This window comes from Ailuropoda melanoleuca, chromosome 10 (genome assembly GCF_002007445.2).
Source record: "Ailuropoda melanoleuca isolate Jingjing chromosome 10, ASM200744v2, whole genome shotgun sequence".
Lineage (NCBI taxonomy): Eukaryota > Metazoa > Chordata > Mammalia > Carnivora > Ursidae > Ailuropoda > Ailuropoda melanoleuca.
In genome coordinates, this window is record NC_048227.1 from 4,625,813 (window position 1) to 4,646,213 (window position 20,401).

The following is a 20,401-nucleotide window of genomic DNA, read 5'->3' on the forward strand; positions in this document are numbered from 1 at the left end:
ATTGAAAGATGTTTGTGACTCTAGTAGCAAAAAAAGCCTGAGAGTCTGTGGCATGATGTGGCAATAGAGACCTACAAAATATCACCATTGCATCCTTCTAATCAACTTTGAGAACTCCCGTCCTTGCCATGAAGTTTCCATCTCTTTAGAGAGTTTGTCTTTGTTTCACTGTGAGGGAAAAGCGATACTGTACATGCAAGTAGGTGGAGAAAGTGGGTAAGGGTGCCGTCTATGCAGCCAAAGGTCACCAGTTGTTAAGTCATTTCTGTCCTGCTTATTGTGTGACTCCGTCCCTGCTCTAGAGGCTAAAACTACAAGAACAATTTCCAACTCTGCTCTGACCCTCTCTCATGAATGCTTAAGTCATGGGTCTTACTTTTCTGTTCATTCGTGAGATCCCATAGACTACCATGAGAGTGGCCTGAGCAGAGACTGGCAAGGAAGGCTGGAGTAGCTCTTGAAAGGCCCTGTAGGCCATGCAGGGAGTCTCAATTTTGTTCTAAATTCAGTGGAAGGGCTGACCCATCCCAAGACCCAACTGCCCTCCTGGTTTCATCTTCAGATAACTACTTTCTTTTAGGAGAAATAGCTTTTGGCCTGGTACTGGGTCTTAGTAGAGACTGAGTGCTTAACTATGGACCACCAAATTATCATAGAGCCTGAGCTGCTTATCATGAACTGGGTGTTATCTGATCCACTAAGCCATAAAGTTGGGTGCGTGTAGGAGCACATCCATCATGTAAGTGGTATACGTGAGATCATGTCCAGGCAGGCCCCAAGTGCACAGATTCCATGAAGAAATGGCTCAAATGCCCATGGCCCCCCACTCCTGCTACAATACCTTCTCTTTCCAAGCCTGCATGCATGGCTTCATGGGGGAGTTCTCTATGATCAGAGCTTGTACAGAGACAGGGAAGACTCGGGTCTTGTTTTCAGATTTTTCTGCACAATAGGCAGGCACCACTGGAAAGTGGACAGCTGCAGCATGACAGCCCTTTTCTGGAACATCCCTGAAGGACAATGGTGAAGGGAAATCCTCCCAGTGAACAGAACTTCCAGGCAATGTATCTGATTGTTCATTTTACTTGGAAGGAGAAATGGCCAGATACATGATTATATACTGATTCATGGGATGTGGCCAATGATTTGGCTGGATTGTCAAGGACTTGGAAGTAATATGATTGGAAAGTTGGTGACAAGGAAGTTTAGGGAAGGGATTTGGATAGATCTCTTTCAGATGGGTGAAAAATGTGAAGATATGTGTAGCCCATGTGAATGCTCACCAAAGAGTGATCTCAGCAGAGGATTTTCATAATCAGGTCATGGATACTGTCTAGTCATCCTCTTTCCTCAGCCACTCCTGTCATCACCCAATGGGCTAACGAGCAAACTGGCTGTGGTGGCAGGGATGGAGGTCATAGATGGGCTCAGCAACATGGACTTCCACCCACCAAGACTGTCCTGGCTAGAGCCACTGCTGAGTGCCCAATCTACCAGCAGCAGAGACCAACACTGAACCCCCAGTATGGCATCATTCCTTGGAGTGCTGAGCCAGGTCGATTACATCAGACCACTTCTCTCATGGAAGGAGCAGTGTTTTATTTTTACTAAAATAGATACTGTAGGCCCAGATTTGCCTTCTCTGTGTGCAACTATTCTGCCAAAACTACCCTTTGTGGACCTACAGAATGTCTTATCCACTGTCATGGTATTCCACACAGCATTGCTTCTGATAAAGGAATCCGTTTTCCAGCAAATGAAATATGGCAATTGACCCTTGCTCATGGAAGTCTCTTGTCTTACCGTCTTACCATGTTTCCTACCTTCCTGAAGCAACTGACTGGATGGAATGGCCGTTCGAAGACTCAGTGACAATGCCTGTTAGGTGGCCACACCTTGCAGGACTGGGGTAAGGTTCTCCAGAGAACTGTTTATGTTCTGAGTCAGTGTCCAATAAATATATGGTGCTGTTTCTCCCTCGTCCAGGATCCACAGGTCTGTGAATCACGGAGTTGAAATGGGAGTGGCACTACTCAGTATTAACCCCAAGTGACTCTAGTATTTTGCTTCCTGTCTCTGTGACCTATGCTCTACTGGCTTAGAGGTCTTAGTTCCAAAACGAGTTCTAAAAGGTCTTATTTCTTCTACCAGCAGACACAACAATGCTTCAACTGAAATTTAAGTTAAGACCATCATATAGCCACCTTAGTCTCCTCATGACCCCAAACCAACAGGAAAAGAAGGGAGTTACTATACTGGCTGGGGTGATTGATTCTGACTACCAAGGAGAGATTGGACTTACTTCCACAATGGAAGTAAGAAAGAGTCTGGAACACATGAGATCCCTGAGGGTGACTCTTAGGATTATCTTGCCCTATGATTAAAGTCAATGGAAAACTACAACAACCCAATCTACGCAGGACTACTAATGGCCCATACTCTTCAAGAAAGGAGGTTCAGATTTCCCCATCAAGTAAAGAACTATGGGCAGCTGAGGTGCTTGCTGAGGACAAAGGGAATATGGAATGGGTGGTGGAAGAAGGTAGTGAGTTATAAATGCCAGCTACAACCTTATGACCAATTACAGCAATAAGAACTGTACTGTCATGAGTATTTGTTCCTTATTTTGTTATGACTGTGTTTGTGTAAGTGCGTGCATGCATATTATCCATCTACCGAATATCTTTATTTTCATTCTCTTATCCCCTTATCACGTGACATAAGATGCATTGACTTTGTATCATAGTATTTAAGCACTGTTAAGTTTACACCATAGTTTTTAAGTTATAAGGTATCCAAGAAGAGTGAACATCACCCAAGGACTTTTTGTCCTCTTCTGAGGAAAGGCGTAGTGCACTTTTGGTTTTGGTCAGGATAGTTGTATCGTGTCAGGCAGAAGTATGATCTTCTCACTGTCTTTGTTTGGAGACTAAGTATGGGATAACAGGATGCATATGTGTGCCAGGTTGACAAGGGATGGACTTGTGATGTTTAATGTGTCAACTTGGCTGGGCCATGGCCAGATATTTGATTAAATATTCTGGATGTCTCTGTGAGGAGTTTTTTGATGAGATTAACATTTAAATCAGTGGATTTTGTGTAAAGTGGATGGCCCTTCATAACCTGAGTGTGCCTCATCCAATCAGTCAAAGGACTTTCTGAACCAAAAGATCGACTTCCTCTGAGCAAGAAGGAATTCTGCCAGTAGACAGTGTTTGGACTTGACCAGCAACATCAGCTCTTCCCTGGCCCATCCTGCAGATTTTATTTATTATTTATTTATTTATTTTTAACCTTTCCTTTTTTTTTTTTTAAAGATTTTATTTATTTATTTGACAGAGAGAAAGCAAGAGAGCACAAGCAGGGGGGAGCAGCAGAGGGAGAGGGAGAAGCAGGCTCCTCACTGAACAGGGAGCCCAATGCAGGGCTCGATCCCAGGACCCTGGGATCTTCTCTTAAAAGAAAAAAAGTGCTTCTCTTAAAAGAAAAAAAAACATTTACAGATGTAGTTAAATTCCTATTTTGAATCATTTCTGGTCCCACTCTTCTCCCTTCCTCTTAAGAGGTAATCTCTTTTTTAAAGTCAGATATCATTCCCATCCATATTTTATTTTATTTTTTATTTTTTAAAGATTTTATTTATGTATTTGAGAGAAAGAAAGAGAGCACAAGTGGGTGGAAGGGCAGAGGGACAAGCAGGCTCCCCACTGAACTCAAGGAGCCGGACACGGGGCTCAATCCCAAGACCCTGAGATCATGACCTGAGTTGAAGTCAGACGCTTAACTGACTGAGCCACCCGGTGCTTCCCCATCCATATTTTACTGTTTCTACAATAAATATATGTCCCAGAATAATATTTTTGTATATTCAAAAAAATTTACATACATGACATCATACTGTACTTTACAAGGTCAAATTTAGGGCCAAACTGCCTGTGTGTGTGTTTGCATGTGTTTGTTTCTTTTTTTTCTTCACCTACTGCATGAAGTGCACTAACTTAACTAAGCACCTTGAATCTCGTTGAATCATTGTAACAGTTCTATAATATTCATTTACATATATAATATATATGATATATTTGCTTATTTCCCTATTGATGGACCATACAAGGGAGTCCAAAGGGAATCCAGCCACAAAGGAATCTCTTTCTGGGGTGGCAAAAGGTGTTTTCAAAATCAGATAGTGGTGATGGTGGCCCAACTCTGAGTATACTAAAAACCAGTCATTTGTACATTCGAGAAGAATTTTAGGATGAGTTTTGTGGTATGTAAATTATCTCAATGAAGCTTTAAAAGAAAAAAAGTAGAGAGCAATGACAAGTGACGTGAAAAAAAAAAATCCTGGTTGCCCCAAATACAAAAGGCTGTGTGACCTGAGGCAAGCTGTTTATTTGAAAAGCTCTCTTTGCCTCTATGTTCTCAACTATAAAATGGGATAATTACACCACCTAACCTGTAAATTTGTTATGAGGACTGAATGAATTAACATTTGTGAAAGCACTTAGAACAGGGTGAGGGAGCAGAACTGACACAGTGCTCAATAAATGTTAGCAATTATTATTTTAGTATTATTGTTATCATAAAACCTTCTGCAACTTATGCTGTGTTGTTTTCAATGTTCATGGTAAGGCATGTGGACATACACATATGTATGTATCCTTGGGCACATATAGAAGCGTCCAAAGGGAGGGCACCCGTGTGGCTCAGTCAGTTAAGCATCTGCCTTTGGCTCAGGTCAAGATCCTGGGGTCCTGGGATCAAGTCCAGGGTCCTGGGATCAAGTCCTCCATTGGCATCCGGCTCCCAGTGGGGAGTCTCCTTCTCCCTCTCCTTCTGCCCCTCCCCCCTGCTAGTACATGCGCTCTCTGTCTCTCAAATAAATAAATAAATAAATAAATAAAATCTTAAAAAAAAAAAAAAGAGGTGCCCAAAGGGAACCTTAATGGAAATTAGATTAGTGGATCTTGGTATGCACCATTTAATTTTACTCATTATCACTAAGTAGCTCTTTAGTAACGTATGATCTCTCCTTTTCCTCCACATCCTCACCCACACTTGGTATGAAAGACTAACTTTGCAAATATAATAGTTTGAGATGATAGTTCACCATTTAATTTGCACTTACCTGTACCTAGCAAAATTTGTGTATCTTTTTCTACGTTTATTGGCCATTTGGGTTCCTTTCCAGTTAACTGCCTGTTTAATATTGCATGCTTATATGTTATATCATGTTTCTATTTTTTTTTATTCTTTTTTTTTTAAGATTTTATTTATTTATTTAATAGAGATAGAGACAGCCAGCGAGAGGGAACACAAGCAGGGGGAGTGGGAGAGGAAGAAGCAGGCTCATAGCGGAGGAGCCTGATGTGGGGCTCGATCCTATGACGCCGGGATCACGCCCTGAGCCGAAGGCAGACGCTTAAGGACTGTGCCACCCAGGCGCCCCTCATGTTTCTATTTTTTAATTAATTTGTGGGCAGCCTAGATATAGTCTGGTTATGGAATAAAGGCCGACTCATGTTTTAGGCATGGACAAGTGGCTGGATTGTGCGTTACTTGAATGAAGCGAAGTAGTGGAAAACGAATTTTAGAAGGAATATCATGAGTTTGCTTTCAGAAATTTGAGGTGCTTTGAGTCATCCAAGAGAACAAGTCTGTGCTGCAGAGATACATTTGGGAGTTGTCAGCTTATAGAGGGTATGTAAAGTGATAGCAATGCATATGGTTATCTCCTGAGAGAATTTGGAGTGATGTGACAAGAGCCCTTCAGAATTATGCATTTGGATAAGGAGAATCCAGAAAGGGATCCTGAGATGGAGGGCCAGTAAAATAGAGGAAAAACTAGAATTGTGTGATACCATGGAAGCCAAGAGAGGAATGTGCTCTTCCCCTGCCCCACCCCCACCCCCAGTTTTTGTAATGGCTGCATAAGGTTTTACTGCATGGGTGTACCCCAACTGCTCTTCTATTTGGGAACTTGGATTTATCCCAGTGCTTTTCTATTATAAACTACACTTTGATGAACACTCTTGTAGATTTATCTTTTTTCACTATTCTGATTATTTCCTTTGTATATACTCCTGTATGTAGGTTAAAAAGTATGCCTATTCAAATATTTTCACTATTAGTTGAGTATTGTCTTCTAGAAATGTTGCCTTCATTTATAGTCTCACCTGAATGGGTTTACTGCTTTCTCCATTCTGCTGGTGGTGGAAAGTGGCAAGAACTGGATATTGCATACCAACATTTTTATTGGTTGCAAAGTGTGCCATTGTATGGATGTTTATAATTTACTCAATTATATTGTCTTCTTGTTTTTGGTATTATAACCAGTGTTGCAATTAATACTGTTGCTAAATCTTTTTGCACATTAACCTGTTCCTTAGAATAAATTACTGAAAGTGGAATCGATGAGTCCAAAGTATTTACATGTTTAAAGTTGTGGATACATATAGATAAATCACCCTCCATAAAGGCTGTGTTCTTCCCATGAACATAGTGGGGAAAGAGACATCCCTAATCTTTGGATAAACCATGTCCAAATTGCTTCTATCAGGCTGAATGCATCCCGTATGATTTTATAAGAAAACTGTGCTCAAATAAAATTCTTAAGCAATTCTGCTTTTGCAACATCTTAAGCAACATCGCACTGGGGTTGAGACTCAAAATCTGAAAGGCTTTTCATCCCAGCTGCATTATCTGATCTGGGATCTAAGAATTATTTCCAACAGCATTGTGTTGGCAACCAAGTCATTAGAGACATTTCCGGAGGGCAGAGGATTTTTGAAGCTGAGGGCTTCAAATCACAGTTGAGACAGTGTGGCCATGGAGTCACTTGGGAAAGGTGGTCTCAGGTTTGAAATCAGTTCAATGGAAAGTTCAGTCTTAAAAGCAGCGAATATTTGTTAGGTTGGATTCGCTTTGGAATCGAAGTATTTCACGTTTTGTTGTTTTAACGGTTGACCAAAATAGGTTCAGTTGTTGTTGAGACAGGTCTTGTAGATCCTTTTTTCTTCTTTTGAAAAACAAATGACTAATAGTCACTGTTGTATCAGCAGCAAGGATGTATTTGGATTTAGAAGCTCTGCAGACACGGGACTCTTCCATTAGCATCCGAGTCTTGACGTGAGATGTGAGCGCTCTGACTCTTGTGCGGGTACTAAGATCTCAAGGGTGCCGGGGAGCGCAGGTTGAGGTCCCCGCCGGCGTGGCGGGCGTCCTGAACCCATAACCCAGCGGCCGCCAGCCACCGCCCGGGGAGCTGTCCACCAGCGCGCCTGCGCCAGGGTGCGCCCTCACGGGACCCGCCCACTCTCCCCCCTGGAGGAGTGGAAGGGCGGAGCTTGAGGCAAGGCATGTCCCTGCTCGCGGCGCGCGGGGGCAGAGGCACGTCTTCCGCCTCGTGAGAAGAAAACTTCCGCCTCCGGTGGCAGGTGCCACTAGTGCAGAGTGAGGCAGTGCTGGGTTGGCTGGCTGGCGGGCTGCTGGGCTGCGACCCGCGCGCGGCGGGTCATGCTGGGAGGCAGCTCCGGGGCCCGGGGGCGCGAGGCGGAGTGCAGCGGGGCAGAGGCTGTGCCTGCGCCGCCCGCCATCGAGTTCCCGGCGGACGGCTCGGACCCCACGTATGATGGTGAGGGACCCGGAGTGCCTTGGCGGCCCTCCCCTTGCACCCGTCTACCTTCATTCCCGGGCGGCCAGGGAGGCAGCGAGCATCGCCGCGGCCCGAGGGCGAATTCGGCTGGATCCGGGCTCGAACCGGCGGCCCAGCGGTGCAGTACGGGGGGCGGCGGGAGGGCGGTCTGGGTAAGGTAAACATTGGTTGACATGAGTGTCTGCGACCCCCTCGTTTGTTTTTGTTTCTGTCTGCTGGTTTCCTCTTCGCGGATTCGGCTCCGGACAAGCTAAGATTTCCCTCGGGCTACTTTCCAGCTCCGAGCCCTGTGGTTTTGTCAGACGATGAGAATGAGCTTTGTAAACCTCTAGAACGGGACTTTGCAGACCTTATACGCTTAACAGTTCGGGTTAAGTGTTTTAATTTGTAGCTTCACTTGCCATTTGCTTCCCTGATAGGGGAGCTAAAGACTCCTCATGGTGGGTCGGTTTAAAGAAAAGAAATGCCCAGGTTTTTTTTGAGGCTTTGGGTTACTAGGAGGTACGGCGTTAAGTCAGGCAAGTTATTCTGCGTAAAGTGAGGGGTACTTAAAATATTGACTCCAACCAGTTCAAAGTATCCAGTATTTTATTGAAATTTCATAGGGTCTTTAATTACTACCAGTTGTTTTGGCAGTTTTTAAAGCTAAATTGTGCCATCAAGGATGAATAATATTGATTCAGGGAGGTTTTTACTTTATAGTGCTTCGAATAGGATGATTACAAGGAATACGCGTTCAGATGAAGCATGAAACAAATATTAAAATGTTGCAATGGATTTGAAGTTGCAAGCGGAGTTGAAAATGTTAATTTATTCCTTAAGTCCTTCGATCTTCACCCTTAATACTGTCTATAATTCTTGACCCTAAAGGGAGACAGAAACAGACTGTGGCGGTCATTTATTTATTTATTTTTAAAGATTTTATTCATTTATTCGACAGAGATAGAGACAGCCCGCGAGAGAGGGAACACAAGCAGGGGGAGTGGGAGAGGAAGAAGCAGGCTCATAGCAGAGGAGCCTGATGTGGGGCTTGATCCCACAACGCCGGGATCACGCCCTGAGCCGAAGGCAGACGCTTAACCGCTGTGCCACTCAGGCGCCCCTGTGGTGGTCATTTAAATAGGTCGTTGACAGAGGACAGTTTTAAGAGAACTGCTTTTTAATGAACTGATTTTTTCACATGTAACCCGGTGTACTACAGGAAGTGTTATGTCAAAGGAAAAGCCTCAGCTGTAAACACGCAAGTCTGTCTTTGCTGTCACATTGTGATAAGGTTTTCTGCAAAGGAAAGATTATTCTTGAAGGGAGTGATCTTAGATAAGCTTTGAAAAATTCCCTTCTGCTAGGTTACTAATAATACTGTTGTGTTTACATATTGGCTTTTCTTCCAAAAAGGCCCAGAATACCCAACATAATTTATCTTTTTTATGGGAAAAATAAGGTCTACGAAAAAATGTAGTTTGATTTTTAGTAGATGTAGAAACAGCAGTTACATGATTTCTCGGCAGTAGTCTGTATGATGGAAGGAGGTCACTTTGCCAGTTTATGGTAGAGTCAGAAAATTCAAAACCTAGATGTAACTCTCAAACCTGTGTTCTGCAGTCTGTTATGTAGGGACCAACTTTGATCAAAGTTACTGTATTTCCCCCCCACCCCCCCCGCCCCGTGGAACAGCATGCAGCAGGAGGGCAACAGTAAGCCCATTGCCAGACTCATTGGGTTTTTTTTTTCTTTTATCTGACACAAGTTTTTCAGAATTTTTACCTCAGATTAATCCTTCAGGTTCCTCCCTTATTTAATAATGGACCATTTATTCAGATTCCCTGAATACTTTCCTGAGGAGCCTGAAGTAGGTGATCCCTTTCCTGTTTGTCTCCTCCCCTCGGAGTTGGCAGAAGTCTAGAACTCTAATTCACCTAGGGTGTCATCTCATTTCTTCTTCTTTTATAAGAGGGCCTGACCTCGGCTTTCCTATTAGCCACTTTCCTCTTTTACTTGATCAGGACCGAGATGGGAAGCGCTCAGCTTTAGCTTTCATTTCCTTACGGTTTTACTCCTTGCGTTTGAGTATTTGTCCACTGCTCTTTTTTAAAGTGGCCATTTGACTCTGATCATTGTTTTTTTGTTTTTTTTTCTATTAAAAAGTAGAATGTCCTCATTATAGAACACAGAAAAGTATGAGCATAGAGAAGCAGAAAACCCTCCAAACCCTAATCTCATCACTGTTGACAATTCAGTGTATTGAAAAGATTTTTTTTTCATGTTACAAAGTATGTTGAAATTATAGAAAAGCCTGAAGAAGTGAATTTAAAAACCACAATCTCATCACCCAGAGATTACTGTTTACATTTTGGCGTAGCCAGTGAAAATTTATTTGCTGAGTTTTGCATTTAAAACTCTTTGTCAAAGATACCATAAACGATTAAAGATTTCTGATTTTGTCCAAATAAGATAAAAATTTAGAGAAATCATTGGAAAAATTTAAGGAACTAAAAAATGGGAAAGTCACCTGTATTTACATCCCAGAGAACTCACTGCTAACAATTTGGTCTATTCATTTGCAAATATTAATGAGAGCTGCTGTAAGCCAGGTAGATGCCTAGATACTAAGGATCAAACAGGCAGATTGAAAAACAGCTTGTTCACTAGTGGCATTTCTTGTTACAAATTGTTGATATATAATGGGAAACGGAGCAGAGATTTTGTCTGTTTTGTTCTTTGTATTGTCTGTACATTTAGATAGCTATGAAATAAATATGTTTTTAAATTGTGAGCATAGTAGTATGATAAATCTTTTATGTTCTGCTTTTTAAATGTGATGTTATATTAGCATTTTCTTATGATAAATTAGCCTTCATAAGAGCATTACATTTTGTATTGTCATTTTAGTCTTCGCCCTGTTGTTGGAAAATAGGTTTCTTTTTTATCATTAGAAATAATAATGGGTTTGATACCTATATACAAAAGTCTTTGTTGATATCTGATTTTTCCTCAGACTACATCTATAGGAGTAGGATTTGTCAGGTTAAAGAAATACATTAAAAAAAAGTTTTGATCCATTTTGGTAGAATGATGACTAGAGAGGTGGTGTTGGTTTGTATGAAACTATCTAGCCTCACCTTCATTAGTATTACTGTTTTATAGCTCATTTCTTTGACTTGATAATGGACTATCCATGATTATCTTTTTAATTAATTTTTAAAAATATTTTATTTTATTTGACAGAGAGAGAGAGAGCACAAGAAGGGGGATTGGCAGGCAGAGGGAGAGGGAGAAGCAGGCTCCCCATTGAGCAGGGAGCCAGACATGGGGCTCAATCCCAGGACCCCAGGATCATGACCTGAGCTGAAGGCAGACGCTTAACTGACTGACCCACCCAGGCATCCCCATGATTATCTTCTTATACACCATAATTTCCAATAGCTGCATAATCTGTTATATGTATATAACTTAGCAACTTTTTAGTATTCTAAACAGTGTTATGCTGAACATCTTACAGATATATATTTGTTGTGCTTTGTAAATATTTTCAAAAACTAGAAGTGCTGAGTCAAAGGTTTGCACATTTTGAGTTCTATGATATATTTGTTGCTAAATGTTGCAAACACTTTTACCTCCCTGTGATTGAAAATGTCTCCTTTTCTGTGCCTATAACAATACCATGTATTCCAGGCTTGAAGTGGTAGTTATCAGTCTAATGGCAAATTCTGGTACCATAGTTATTTTACTATGTATATCATCAGTTACTTGTTGTGTTAAAGCTATTTGAGTTTTAATTGTGCTTCATTTTATTGCAAGAACTCTATATAAATTTTACTGCCTTTTCTTTTTCTTGTCATGTGTAGTGCAGATCTGTGTACTGTATCTGAATTTGTGATTCATGTTTTAACTTTAAGATGTCTTTACATAGAGAAGTTATTACATGGGCACATTTTTCATTCTTTCCCTGCCCCCATACGTGCAGGTGTTTTTTTGGTCACCTTATAAGTCAGAAAGGAAATTGGTGATGAGGTCTGAATTTGGAAACTTTGACTTTTCCAGGACCTCTGTAGATTATAGAGGAGGGTGGAATAATTTGAAATGGGGAGGATTTTTAGCAGGTGTAGGATGTATGGTCCCTCTTTTTGCAGGGCATTTCCAATACATCAGGTCCACAGCCCTTGAGAGTTTGTAGTGTCTCATCTTTTCCCTAACAGCCCTCTTAGAGTTTTCACTCTCACTCACACCTCCATCCTCCCATTCCTGGTGTTGTATGATTGGCTAGTCCATTTCTTTTCTTTCCTCCATGTTTCTGTCCTTTACCTCCTTTACTACGCTCTTGTTGCCTGCCTCTTCCTGTCTTCCTGTTACATGCTCCCAGAACAGTTTTCTCAGACATATTTCCTTCTTACTATTTGTGGTCCGTTCAAACAGTAAGCGAGAACTTACAGCTTGAAGTGCCAGCTCACCCACCTGCTTGGTCTTGTGTGGTGGGAAGAGGATGGACCTGGGTGTCGTTCCGATCTGTTTACAAGCTCCTTAACCGCTTTGTGAGGTCAGTGTCCTCATTTGTAACGCGAGAGTGGAGACACTTCCTTCCACTGTTTTGTGAGGATTTGAGGCTGTGCACGTGGAGCAGTTGGAACACAGGCAGCACGTGCCCCAGGTGGTTCCTCTGATTCCTCCCTTGTCCTCTTCCCGCTGCCAGACTCCCCTCTTTACGCCGGCGCCTGGGCTGTCCTCTTGAAGGACGCCGTCCTGTTCCCTCTTGTTCACTCGGATGTTTATTTACGCATTCATTTTTTTCTGCCTTTGCACACACTATTACTTCCACAACTCTCACCCTCCCCCCATGGCATCCTACCAGTAGTCTTCCAACTTCCAGAATTCAACTCAACACTCAATTCCAGAAAGTCTGTCTTGATTAACCCCACTCAACCTAACTACCGTTTTATATTTCATTTCCTTAAAGGTCAATAGTTTGTGTTTCATTAATTAGAAGATGCTGTTTTCTCATTACGAGATATGTTTCCTGTTTATTGACATTTTTTTCATCTTTTAATTTTTAGAATCCGATGTCCCAGCAGAACTCCAGGTATTAAAAGGACCCCTACAGCAGCCGACTTTCCCTTTTGCAGTTGCAAACCAACTCTTGCTTGTCTCTTTGCTGGAGCACTTGAGCCATGTGCACGAACCAAACCCTCTCCGTTCAAGACAGGTGTTTAAATGTTAGTAAGAATAAATCTTGCTAAGTAAACCTTGTAAAAATACTATGTTGTTTGATGTTGTGGGTCTGAGAAGCAGCTGGTAGATAAACATTTGAAACAGGTATTAATAATTTTTATTTTTTGAATGTATTTTATATTTTCCTTTGGGTAATTCCTTATGAATATAATCACCAGGGACCCCGAAAGATTAATAACCATAAAATTGGGTGTATTTACGTAAGTAAAAGATAGTTCTTTTGTCTCTATAACATGATGATTCATGTCATTTTTGAAGATCTGTCATGGTTTGGTCCGTGAGCAGGTGAACGAACATCATAGGTACTCATTCTGAGCTAGCTCTTGACCAGAGCCCCAGACCAGCTGCATTCCTTGTTGAATAGCAAACTCTTTTTCTGTACACACTGAATACTAATGACACCAAATGTGTGGTTTTTTTCCCCCTCTGGTGACCGGTTCTCTGACACCAGCTGGGTGTCCTACAATTCAGTTCAATCCTGACACTGTCTACCTGGAGTTAGTGTCTGATCCCACAGGCTAAGGGCTCAGAGTACCACAGACTGCCTTCATTTCAGATGTCAGTTGCAAGTAATGGGTCCCCAGTGTCCTCAGGTTACCCATACTTGTGTCCGACCTGGCTGTAAATTGTTCACTATCAAGTGTCCAGCCTTGCCCACTCAGGTTTGATAATTTGCTATAATGGCTCACTGTACCCAGGGAGAGACTTAGGCCTCCCAGTTTATTATATGGGAGAAGGTATGATAACCAATACAGGTGAACAGCCAGATGAAGAGACAGAGATGAGGACCAGAGTACAGGAGCTTCTGTTCCCATGCGGTTGGGATGCACCACTCTCCTGGTGTGTGGATGTGCTCACCCAGAAGCTCTCTGAACTCTGTACTTGAGGGATGTTTATGGAGGCTTCGTCATGGTGGCACGATCAGTGATTAACTCCATCTCCAGTCCTTCTCTCCCTGGGGAATAGAGGGGTGGAGCCGAAAGTTCCAAGCTTCTAATCATGGCTTGGTCTTTTGGTGACCGATCTCCATTTGAAGCTACTTAGGGGACCCCCCCCCCAGTCATCTCATTAGCTTACCAAAGACTCTCTTATCGCTGGAGATTCCAAGGGTCTTAGAAGCTCTTGTGTCAGGAATTCAGGTCAAAGACCAAATATTAGAACAGAAGATACTCCTGGCACCCCCAGCCCTTGGGAAATCACAAGAATTTTAGGAGCTGTGTGAGCTTTAGGAGACAAGACCAAATAACGTTTCTTATTATACCACAGTGGTTGAAGTGTTTATTTTTATTCCTGCCATAGTTTATGTGTGTGAGACACTTAAGCATAGACGTGAGCAGAGTTACAGATGGTGATGTTTCTGGTCCAGTTCATTGAGAGCATTGTGGCCTCTTCAATAGCTCCAACCACAGATTCTAAGGATCTTTTCTACCAAAAAAGTCTTTCCAGGTCTTGTTTAATGTCAGGAATCCTCAAACTTAGAGATGCCTACATGTGAGCTTAAAATGTCATATTTTTAGTTAAAGGTGGATTGTCATTTTGATGAACTTGATGGGACATGGAAAATATACGAGTGTGTATTGAGTAAGTGGTGGGAAGGTGTGTTGGACAGAAGCGGGTGTTCTGTAGGTGCCAGAGCACTGGCAGCTGGGCATTAGTGTCTTCAGCTCGTTGTCTAGACAAGCAGATTGTAATGATTTTGAAGTAGTAGTCTTGCTCCTAATTAAAGCAAATCTGAATCTTGTTGATTTTAAGCTATTTTTGAATTCCTTTTTAGGCGACTAAACTTTTAAACAAAGTATATTTAAAATGTTTTTGATGTTATTCAATTAGTTGATAGTCTAATGAAGTTACCCATATAGAAAGAATATTCTCGGATTCCCTCTGACTCTTGTGCACGGCCTGAGCTTCCAACACAGTAAGGCTTCCAAGACTTTGTGCGTTTATAATGGATTGCTGTAGTATCAGGTGCCGTGTAACGTCTCTGTTCCTCCTCAGGAGCCTACAGAGCTGTGTGGAGGGGGAGGGCCAAAGTCTAAACCCACAAATAGCTAGTTGTGTGGTGCTAACAAGTCAGAGCTGACCAGCTACTGCGGACACTCCCCTGACACATCTTGGCTCCCGACAAGACCACAATGCACCAGACTTTGAATGGCAGGTCCCCTCAGCCCTCTGGCTTTTAATGGTTTAAAAAAAAATATATATATATATATATATATATATTCTCTATGGTATCTCTATTCCTTGAATAAGTAAAAGCCAAACACTTCTGTAGAAACTGCTTCTTCTTTACTGAGGGGCCTGGTGTTGTGATTTCAGACTTACCTTTCCCCTGGTATTTTGTCTATGCACGTCTCGTATGTGCTGTTTGTTGGTTAGAGATAATCAGTCCCCCATCAAAAACAGTACTTCACTTTTGTTGTCAGTTCTAATCATGTTTTCACTGTTGCCTTTGTTCTTACTTCGTTGTCTGTCAGCAAAGGTGATGTATCTGAATGTCAGGAGACCAGTAAGTTTACCTTTTTCCCTGCCTTTTTAAAAACAGAGCGTTGTGCCTTACCAGCTGACCAGGCATGGTAAACAATGACTGCTCAATGTCATATAGGTAATTTTAGACGTGCTCCTGATCAAGGAGAGTACCGATTGTTCCTTCTCTACTAGAGGGTTACTCTCCAAATTGTAATGTGTATAAATGTAACTTTTTTCTTATAGAGGTTTTTTTTTTTAAGATTTTATTTTTGGGAGGGGCGCCTGGGTGGCACAGCGGTTAAGCGTCTGCCTTCAGCTCAGGGCGTGATCCCGGCGTTATGGGATCGAGCCCCACANAGCATGAGTGGGGGGGAGGGGCAGAGGGAAATGGAGAACCAGACTCCCCATTGAGCAGGGAGCCCAACATGGGGCCCGATCCCAGGACCTGGGGATCATGACCTGAGCTGAAGGCAAATGCTTAACTGAGCCACCCAGGTGCCCCGAGTTTTGTTTTTTAAAACAGAGGCTATTATTACTCTGTAGTCTCTTTAAAATTGCCATTTTATTGATGGCCTTTCTGATAATAGTTTTCCATATTCCTTTTCTAGTGCTCTGCCAGACCTTTATCAAAATGGGGCTGCTGTCTTCTTTCACCTGTAGTGATGAGTTTAGCTCGTTGAGACTACACCACAACAGAGCTATTACTCATTTAATGAGCTCTGCTAAAGAGAGAGTTCGTCAGGTAAGCACTAAAATACAAACTGTGTGTATGACAAAAACATTTTAATTTCAGGAGAGCTGTATTTTAAAGCATTATGAAATCCTGGTTCTTTTTTTTTTTTTTTTTTAAAGATTTTATTTATTTATTTGACAGAGCTAGAGACAGCCAGCGAGAGAGGGAACACAAGCAGGGGGAGTGGGAGAGGAAGAAGCAGGCTCATAGCAGAGGAGCCTGATATGGGGCTCGATCCCATAACGTCAGCATCACGCCCTGAGCCAAAGGCAGACACTTAACTGCTGTGCCACCCAGGCGCCCCATGAAATCCTGGTTCTAATACAGGTTTATAAAAACGTTAACCTTAATTTGTTTATTCCGTAAATATTTATCCAATGAGTACTGTGTGTTAGGCTTGTAGGACCTGGGATTCAAGCAGCAAACAAAACAGACAAAAGACAAAAACACCTGCCCTCATTGGGGCTTATGTTTGTTTTGTTTTGTTTTGATTTTTTCTGAGCTTATGTTCTGATGAGGGGGCAGGCAGCAATAGAAATATAATAAAAATTATATAAAAATAAAGGCAGAGTTACATGGTGGTGAGTGTTAAGGAGAAATACAAAGCAGTGAAGGGGTTTAGAAAATGTGTGGGTTCTATCCAGGGTGGCCAGTTACTGAGTCAGGAGCTGCAGTGGAGAGTACGAGCCACACACCAACCTGGAGGAAGAACGTTCCAGGCGGAGGATTAGTCATTCCCGAGGTGGCAGTGTGCTTGGTGGTTTTGGGAAGCTGACTGGCAGCCATATGGCTGGAGTAGAGGAAGCAAGGGAAGAGTGTGGGAAGGACAGGGCAAAGAGGGCAGCAGAGGGCAGTCAGACGGACAGATGGAAGAGGATCTTGAGACCATTTTAACATCTTTGGTTTTTTACTCCTAGTAAAGTAGGAAGCTTTCTAGGATTTTGAGGCAAGGAGTGACATGATCTGACTTATATTTTAATGGACCACCGCAGCTGCAGTGTTGAGAATAGATGGAGGGAGGCAAAGGCAGAAGCAGGGGGACAGGTGGTCAAACAGGCAAGAGGTGACAGCAGCTTGGAGAGGTGGTAGCAGTGGAGATGTGAGAAGTGGTCCGTTTCTGCATTTGTTTTGAAGGTGAAGTCAGAATTATTTGCTGATAGAGCTCCTTCGTAAGTTCTCAGCCTTATCAGTAGATGGCAAGAATACAGCTTTTTTAGTAGTGATCCTTTGGTTAAGACAGAAATGTTTTCAATTGTAAACCCCTAGGTGATACTGAAAAAGCCAGAATGTGTTTCTTTTTTTAAATATGGTTTGAACATTTGGGACTATTAATGTGATATTGAATCTTGTTAGAGTCCTCATTCCATGAAATTTGCCTAAAATGCTTTTAAAGTAATTTTCTGATTTTAGGATCCTTGTGAGGATAATTCTCATATCCAGAAGATCAGGTATGTGTCAGATACTTCTGTGATTGTGCAAAGGGTAAAATGTCCAAAAGAAATTAAGGTTAAGAACTGATCCTGAATTAATCAGATATTAGTTTTGGAGTTAAAAATAATGTAGTTAGGGTAGTTTATAAAAATTAAAACTTTATTCTCAGAAATTAATGACTGATCCAAGAATTGTTTTACTTCTCATCCCCCCACCCCATTCTGTGTAGATTCCATAAGCCCAGCCCTTAATTCAGAGCACTGATTCTCAGTTAGTCATCCTTAGGATTCCTGCTTTAAACCATTGATAATTTCTAACTGGAATACTAATTACTGTAACGTACTTGATTAATGATCCCTTTGCCATCTCTGTTTTTTCCCCTTGCTATCTTTATTACATGTTGATTTGCTGAGCAAATAATTTCCTTCCTAGAGAATGAAAAATTTTGTTTCGGCTCATCTTTTCAAATCCTCATAATTTAGTGATCAGTAAAGTTTGGCAGGTTAGTGACGCAGTGAATGTGAAATATCCCGGGAACTTGGTTCTCTGGTGTTTTAATATTGATTGGTTGTTTGTATTTCACGTTTAGATCAAGGGAAGTAGCCTTTGAAGCACAGACTTCACGGTACCTAAATGAATTTGAAGAGCTTGCCATCTTAGGAAAAGGCGGATACGGAAGAGTGTACAAGGTTGTTTTCTACAAATCCGTTTTAACCTCCTGCTCTGAGTAAATGTATTTTGAGAAGTTGTTCCCATGATTATTGTTTAAAGTACTCCAAGGGAAGTTCCTAGAAATCATGTGTGTTTACTTTTCACTAAGATTTGTCATTTACAGGGAAGTGGGCAGGTTTTAACTTTTTCCTAACCACATTGGTGGCTTAGGCGGACTCTGGAAACCGCATTAATTTACTTAAAAATGTATCACGGAAGAAAGCTGTACTTTTGTATTTTGGGCCTCATGTGGGTTTTTTCTGCTGACATTTCCATTTTTCAGACATAGAGTCTCCAGGAGCTGGAGTCTCAGTGCAGTTTGGAAGCTTCTAGTCTAGCTGACTATGGCTGACTTTCCTGAACACAGTAAAGACACTTGTCTTTCGCTTAATTTTATCTCTTTAGCTAAATCCTAAGCTCAAGTTAGAATAACTTGGTCTATTCAATTGAATTTAATGGCACAATATACTTTTTCTTTTCCTCTACTTTTCAGGTCAGGAATAAATTAGATGGTCAGTATTATGCAATTAAAAAAATCCTGATTAATGGTGCAACTAAAACAGATTGTATGAAGGTATGCTTTTTTTAAGTGTATTTATTTTGAATAATTGGGTATTTTGATCCTTTCGAAAGAGTTGTGTGTGTGTGTGTGTGTATTTGACAAATATTAGGTGTTGTGGATTGCTAAGTTTACTAAAAGTGGGTTACAGTAAAATAAACAACAAAGCCAAATTTTTATTTGACTTAATTTTTTATTTTTTATTTATTTTAAAAGTTTTTTGAGAGAGCGAGAGCGTGAATGGCAGGGAGGGGCAGAGGGAGAGGAAGAGAGAGAGTCCCGGGGTGCCTGGGTAGCGCAGTCGTTAAGCGTCTGCCTTCAGCTAAGGGCGTGATCCCAGAGTTCCAGGATCGAGTCCCACATCGGGCTCCTCCACTGGGAGCCTGCTTCTTCCTCTCCCACTCCCGTGCTGTGTACCCTCTCTCGCTGGCTGTCTCTCTGTCACATAAATAAAATAAAATCTTTAAAAAAAAAAAAGGAGAGAGTCCCAAGCAGGCTCCACACTCAGCACGGAGCCCAATGTGGGGCTCGATCTCACGACCCTGAGATCATGATCCTTGCTGAAATCAAGAGTCAGATGCTTAACCCACTGAGCCACCCAAGCGACTGTTGACTTAATTTTTAATAGACACTTCTGATTGACCACATGTCAAGATCATTGCTGGGGAAATTAATTTTTAAAGTAAAATTTTCATATACAGTATAGCTTGTTATGAAAACATGTGAGCTCATTTCAGGTTCTGGTTTTCCCCCGACATGGTGTGTGGTCCTGGGCAAATGCCATAGTCCTCTAAGCCACTTTTTTTTTTTTTTTTTTTAAGATTTTATTTATTTGAGAGAGAGAGAGACCAGAGATAGCAAGCACGTGTGTGCACAAGTCAGGGGAGGGGCCGAGGGAGAGGGAAAAGCAGACTCCCCACAGAGCCTGGAGCCCAATGTGGGGCACGATCCCAGGACCCCGAGATCATGACCTGAGCCAAAGGCAGATGCTTAACCAACTGAGCCACCCAGGTGCCCCTCTCTAAGCCACTGTGTCTCCTGTCCTTGACATAGTGGTGACAGCAGGATCGGAATTACTAGTAGTATGTGTGCTGCTGAAGCAAGCCCTGGACTCACTAGGAGGGATGAAATGAGAGAATGAATATAAATGGCCTAAGGAAAGTATAAAGCACTAGATATGTGTAAGTTATTTTGTTGCTATAACAATTCCATCTGTCTCCCAGAAATATTCCGATTATTTTAACATAGTTTAGACTCCTTGTTCGGATGGATTTTTATTGCTTTGCTCTGGGGGAAGTTGGTGCCATGCCCAGTGACCAAGCTGTCAGTAAACCGTGTGTGTTTCCTCTTTAGGTCCTGCGGGAGGTGAAGGTGCTGGCAGGCCTTCAGCACCCTAATATCGTAGGCTATCACACTGCTTGGATCGAACACGTTCACGTGGCGCAAACACAAGGTGAGCCGTTAGAGATGGGATAGCGGCGGGGTTGGCAAACTGCGGCCCGTGAGCCGAACCCGGCCTGCCCCTGCTTCGGTGCCTCCTGCGAGCTGAGAGTGTTTTCTTACATGTTTAAATAGTTTAAAAGGAATCAAAAGAAGAGTACTTCGTGAAAGTCATATCAAATTCGGA

At 42.1% G+C, this 20,401-nt stretch overlaps 1 protein-coding gene across 2 annotated transcripts in view; it reads left to right on the forward strand.

Annotated features, from left to right (window-relative positions):
- The first annotated feature begins 7,373 nt into the window (after positions 1–7,373).
- The window catches only part of EIF2AK1 (eukaryotic translation initiation factor 2 alpha kinase 1), a 28,617-nt gene continuing 15,589 nt past the window's right edge, over positions 7,374–20,401 (forward strand). Inside the window, exons 1-7 of one of the 2 annotated variants that reach the window (XM_002927568.4) lie at positions 7,374–7,630; positions 12,700–12,858; positions 15,949–16,082; positions 17,484–17,521; positions 18,094–18,193; positions 18,709–18,789; positions 20,128–20,227. In XM_002927568.4, the coding sequence (XP_002927614.2) occupies positions 7,513–7,630; positions 12,700–12,858; positions 15,949–16,082; positions 17,484–17,521; positions 18,094–18,193; positions 18,709–18,789; positions 20,128–20,227 (730 nt within the window). In that variant the 5' untranslated portion in view covers positions 7,374–7,512. The remainder of the gene's footprint in view (positions 7,631–12,699; positions 12,859–15,948; positions 16,083–17,483; positions 17,522–18,093; positions 18,194–18,708; positions 18,790–20,127; positions 20,228–20,401) is intronic. The other variant, XM_034669794.1, reaches the window with a different exon arrangement.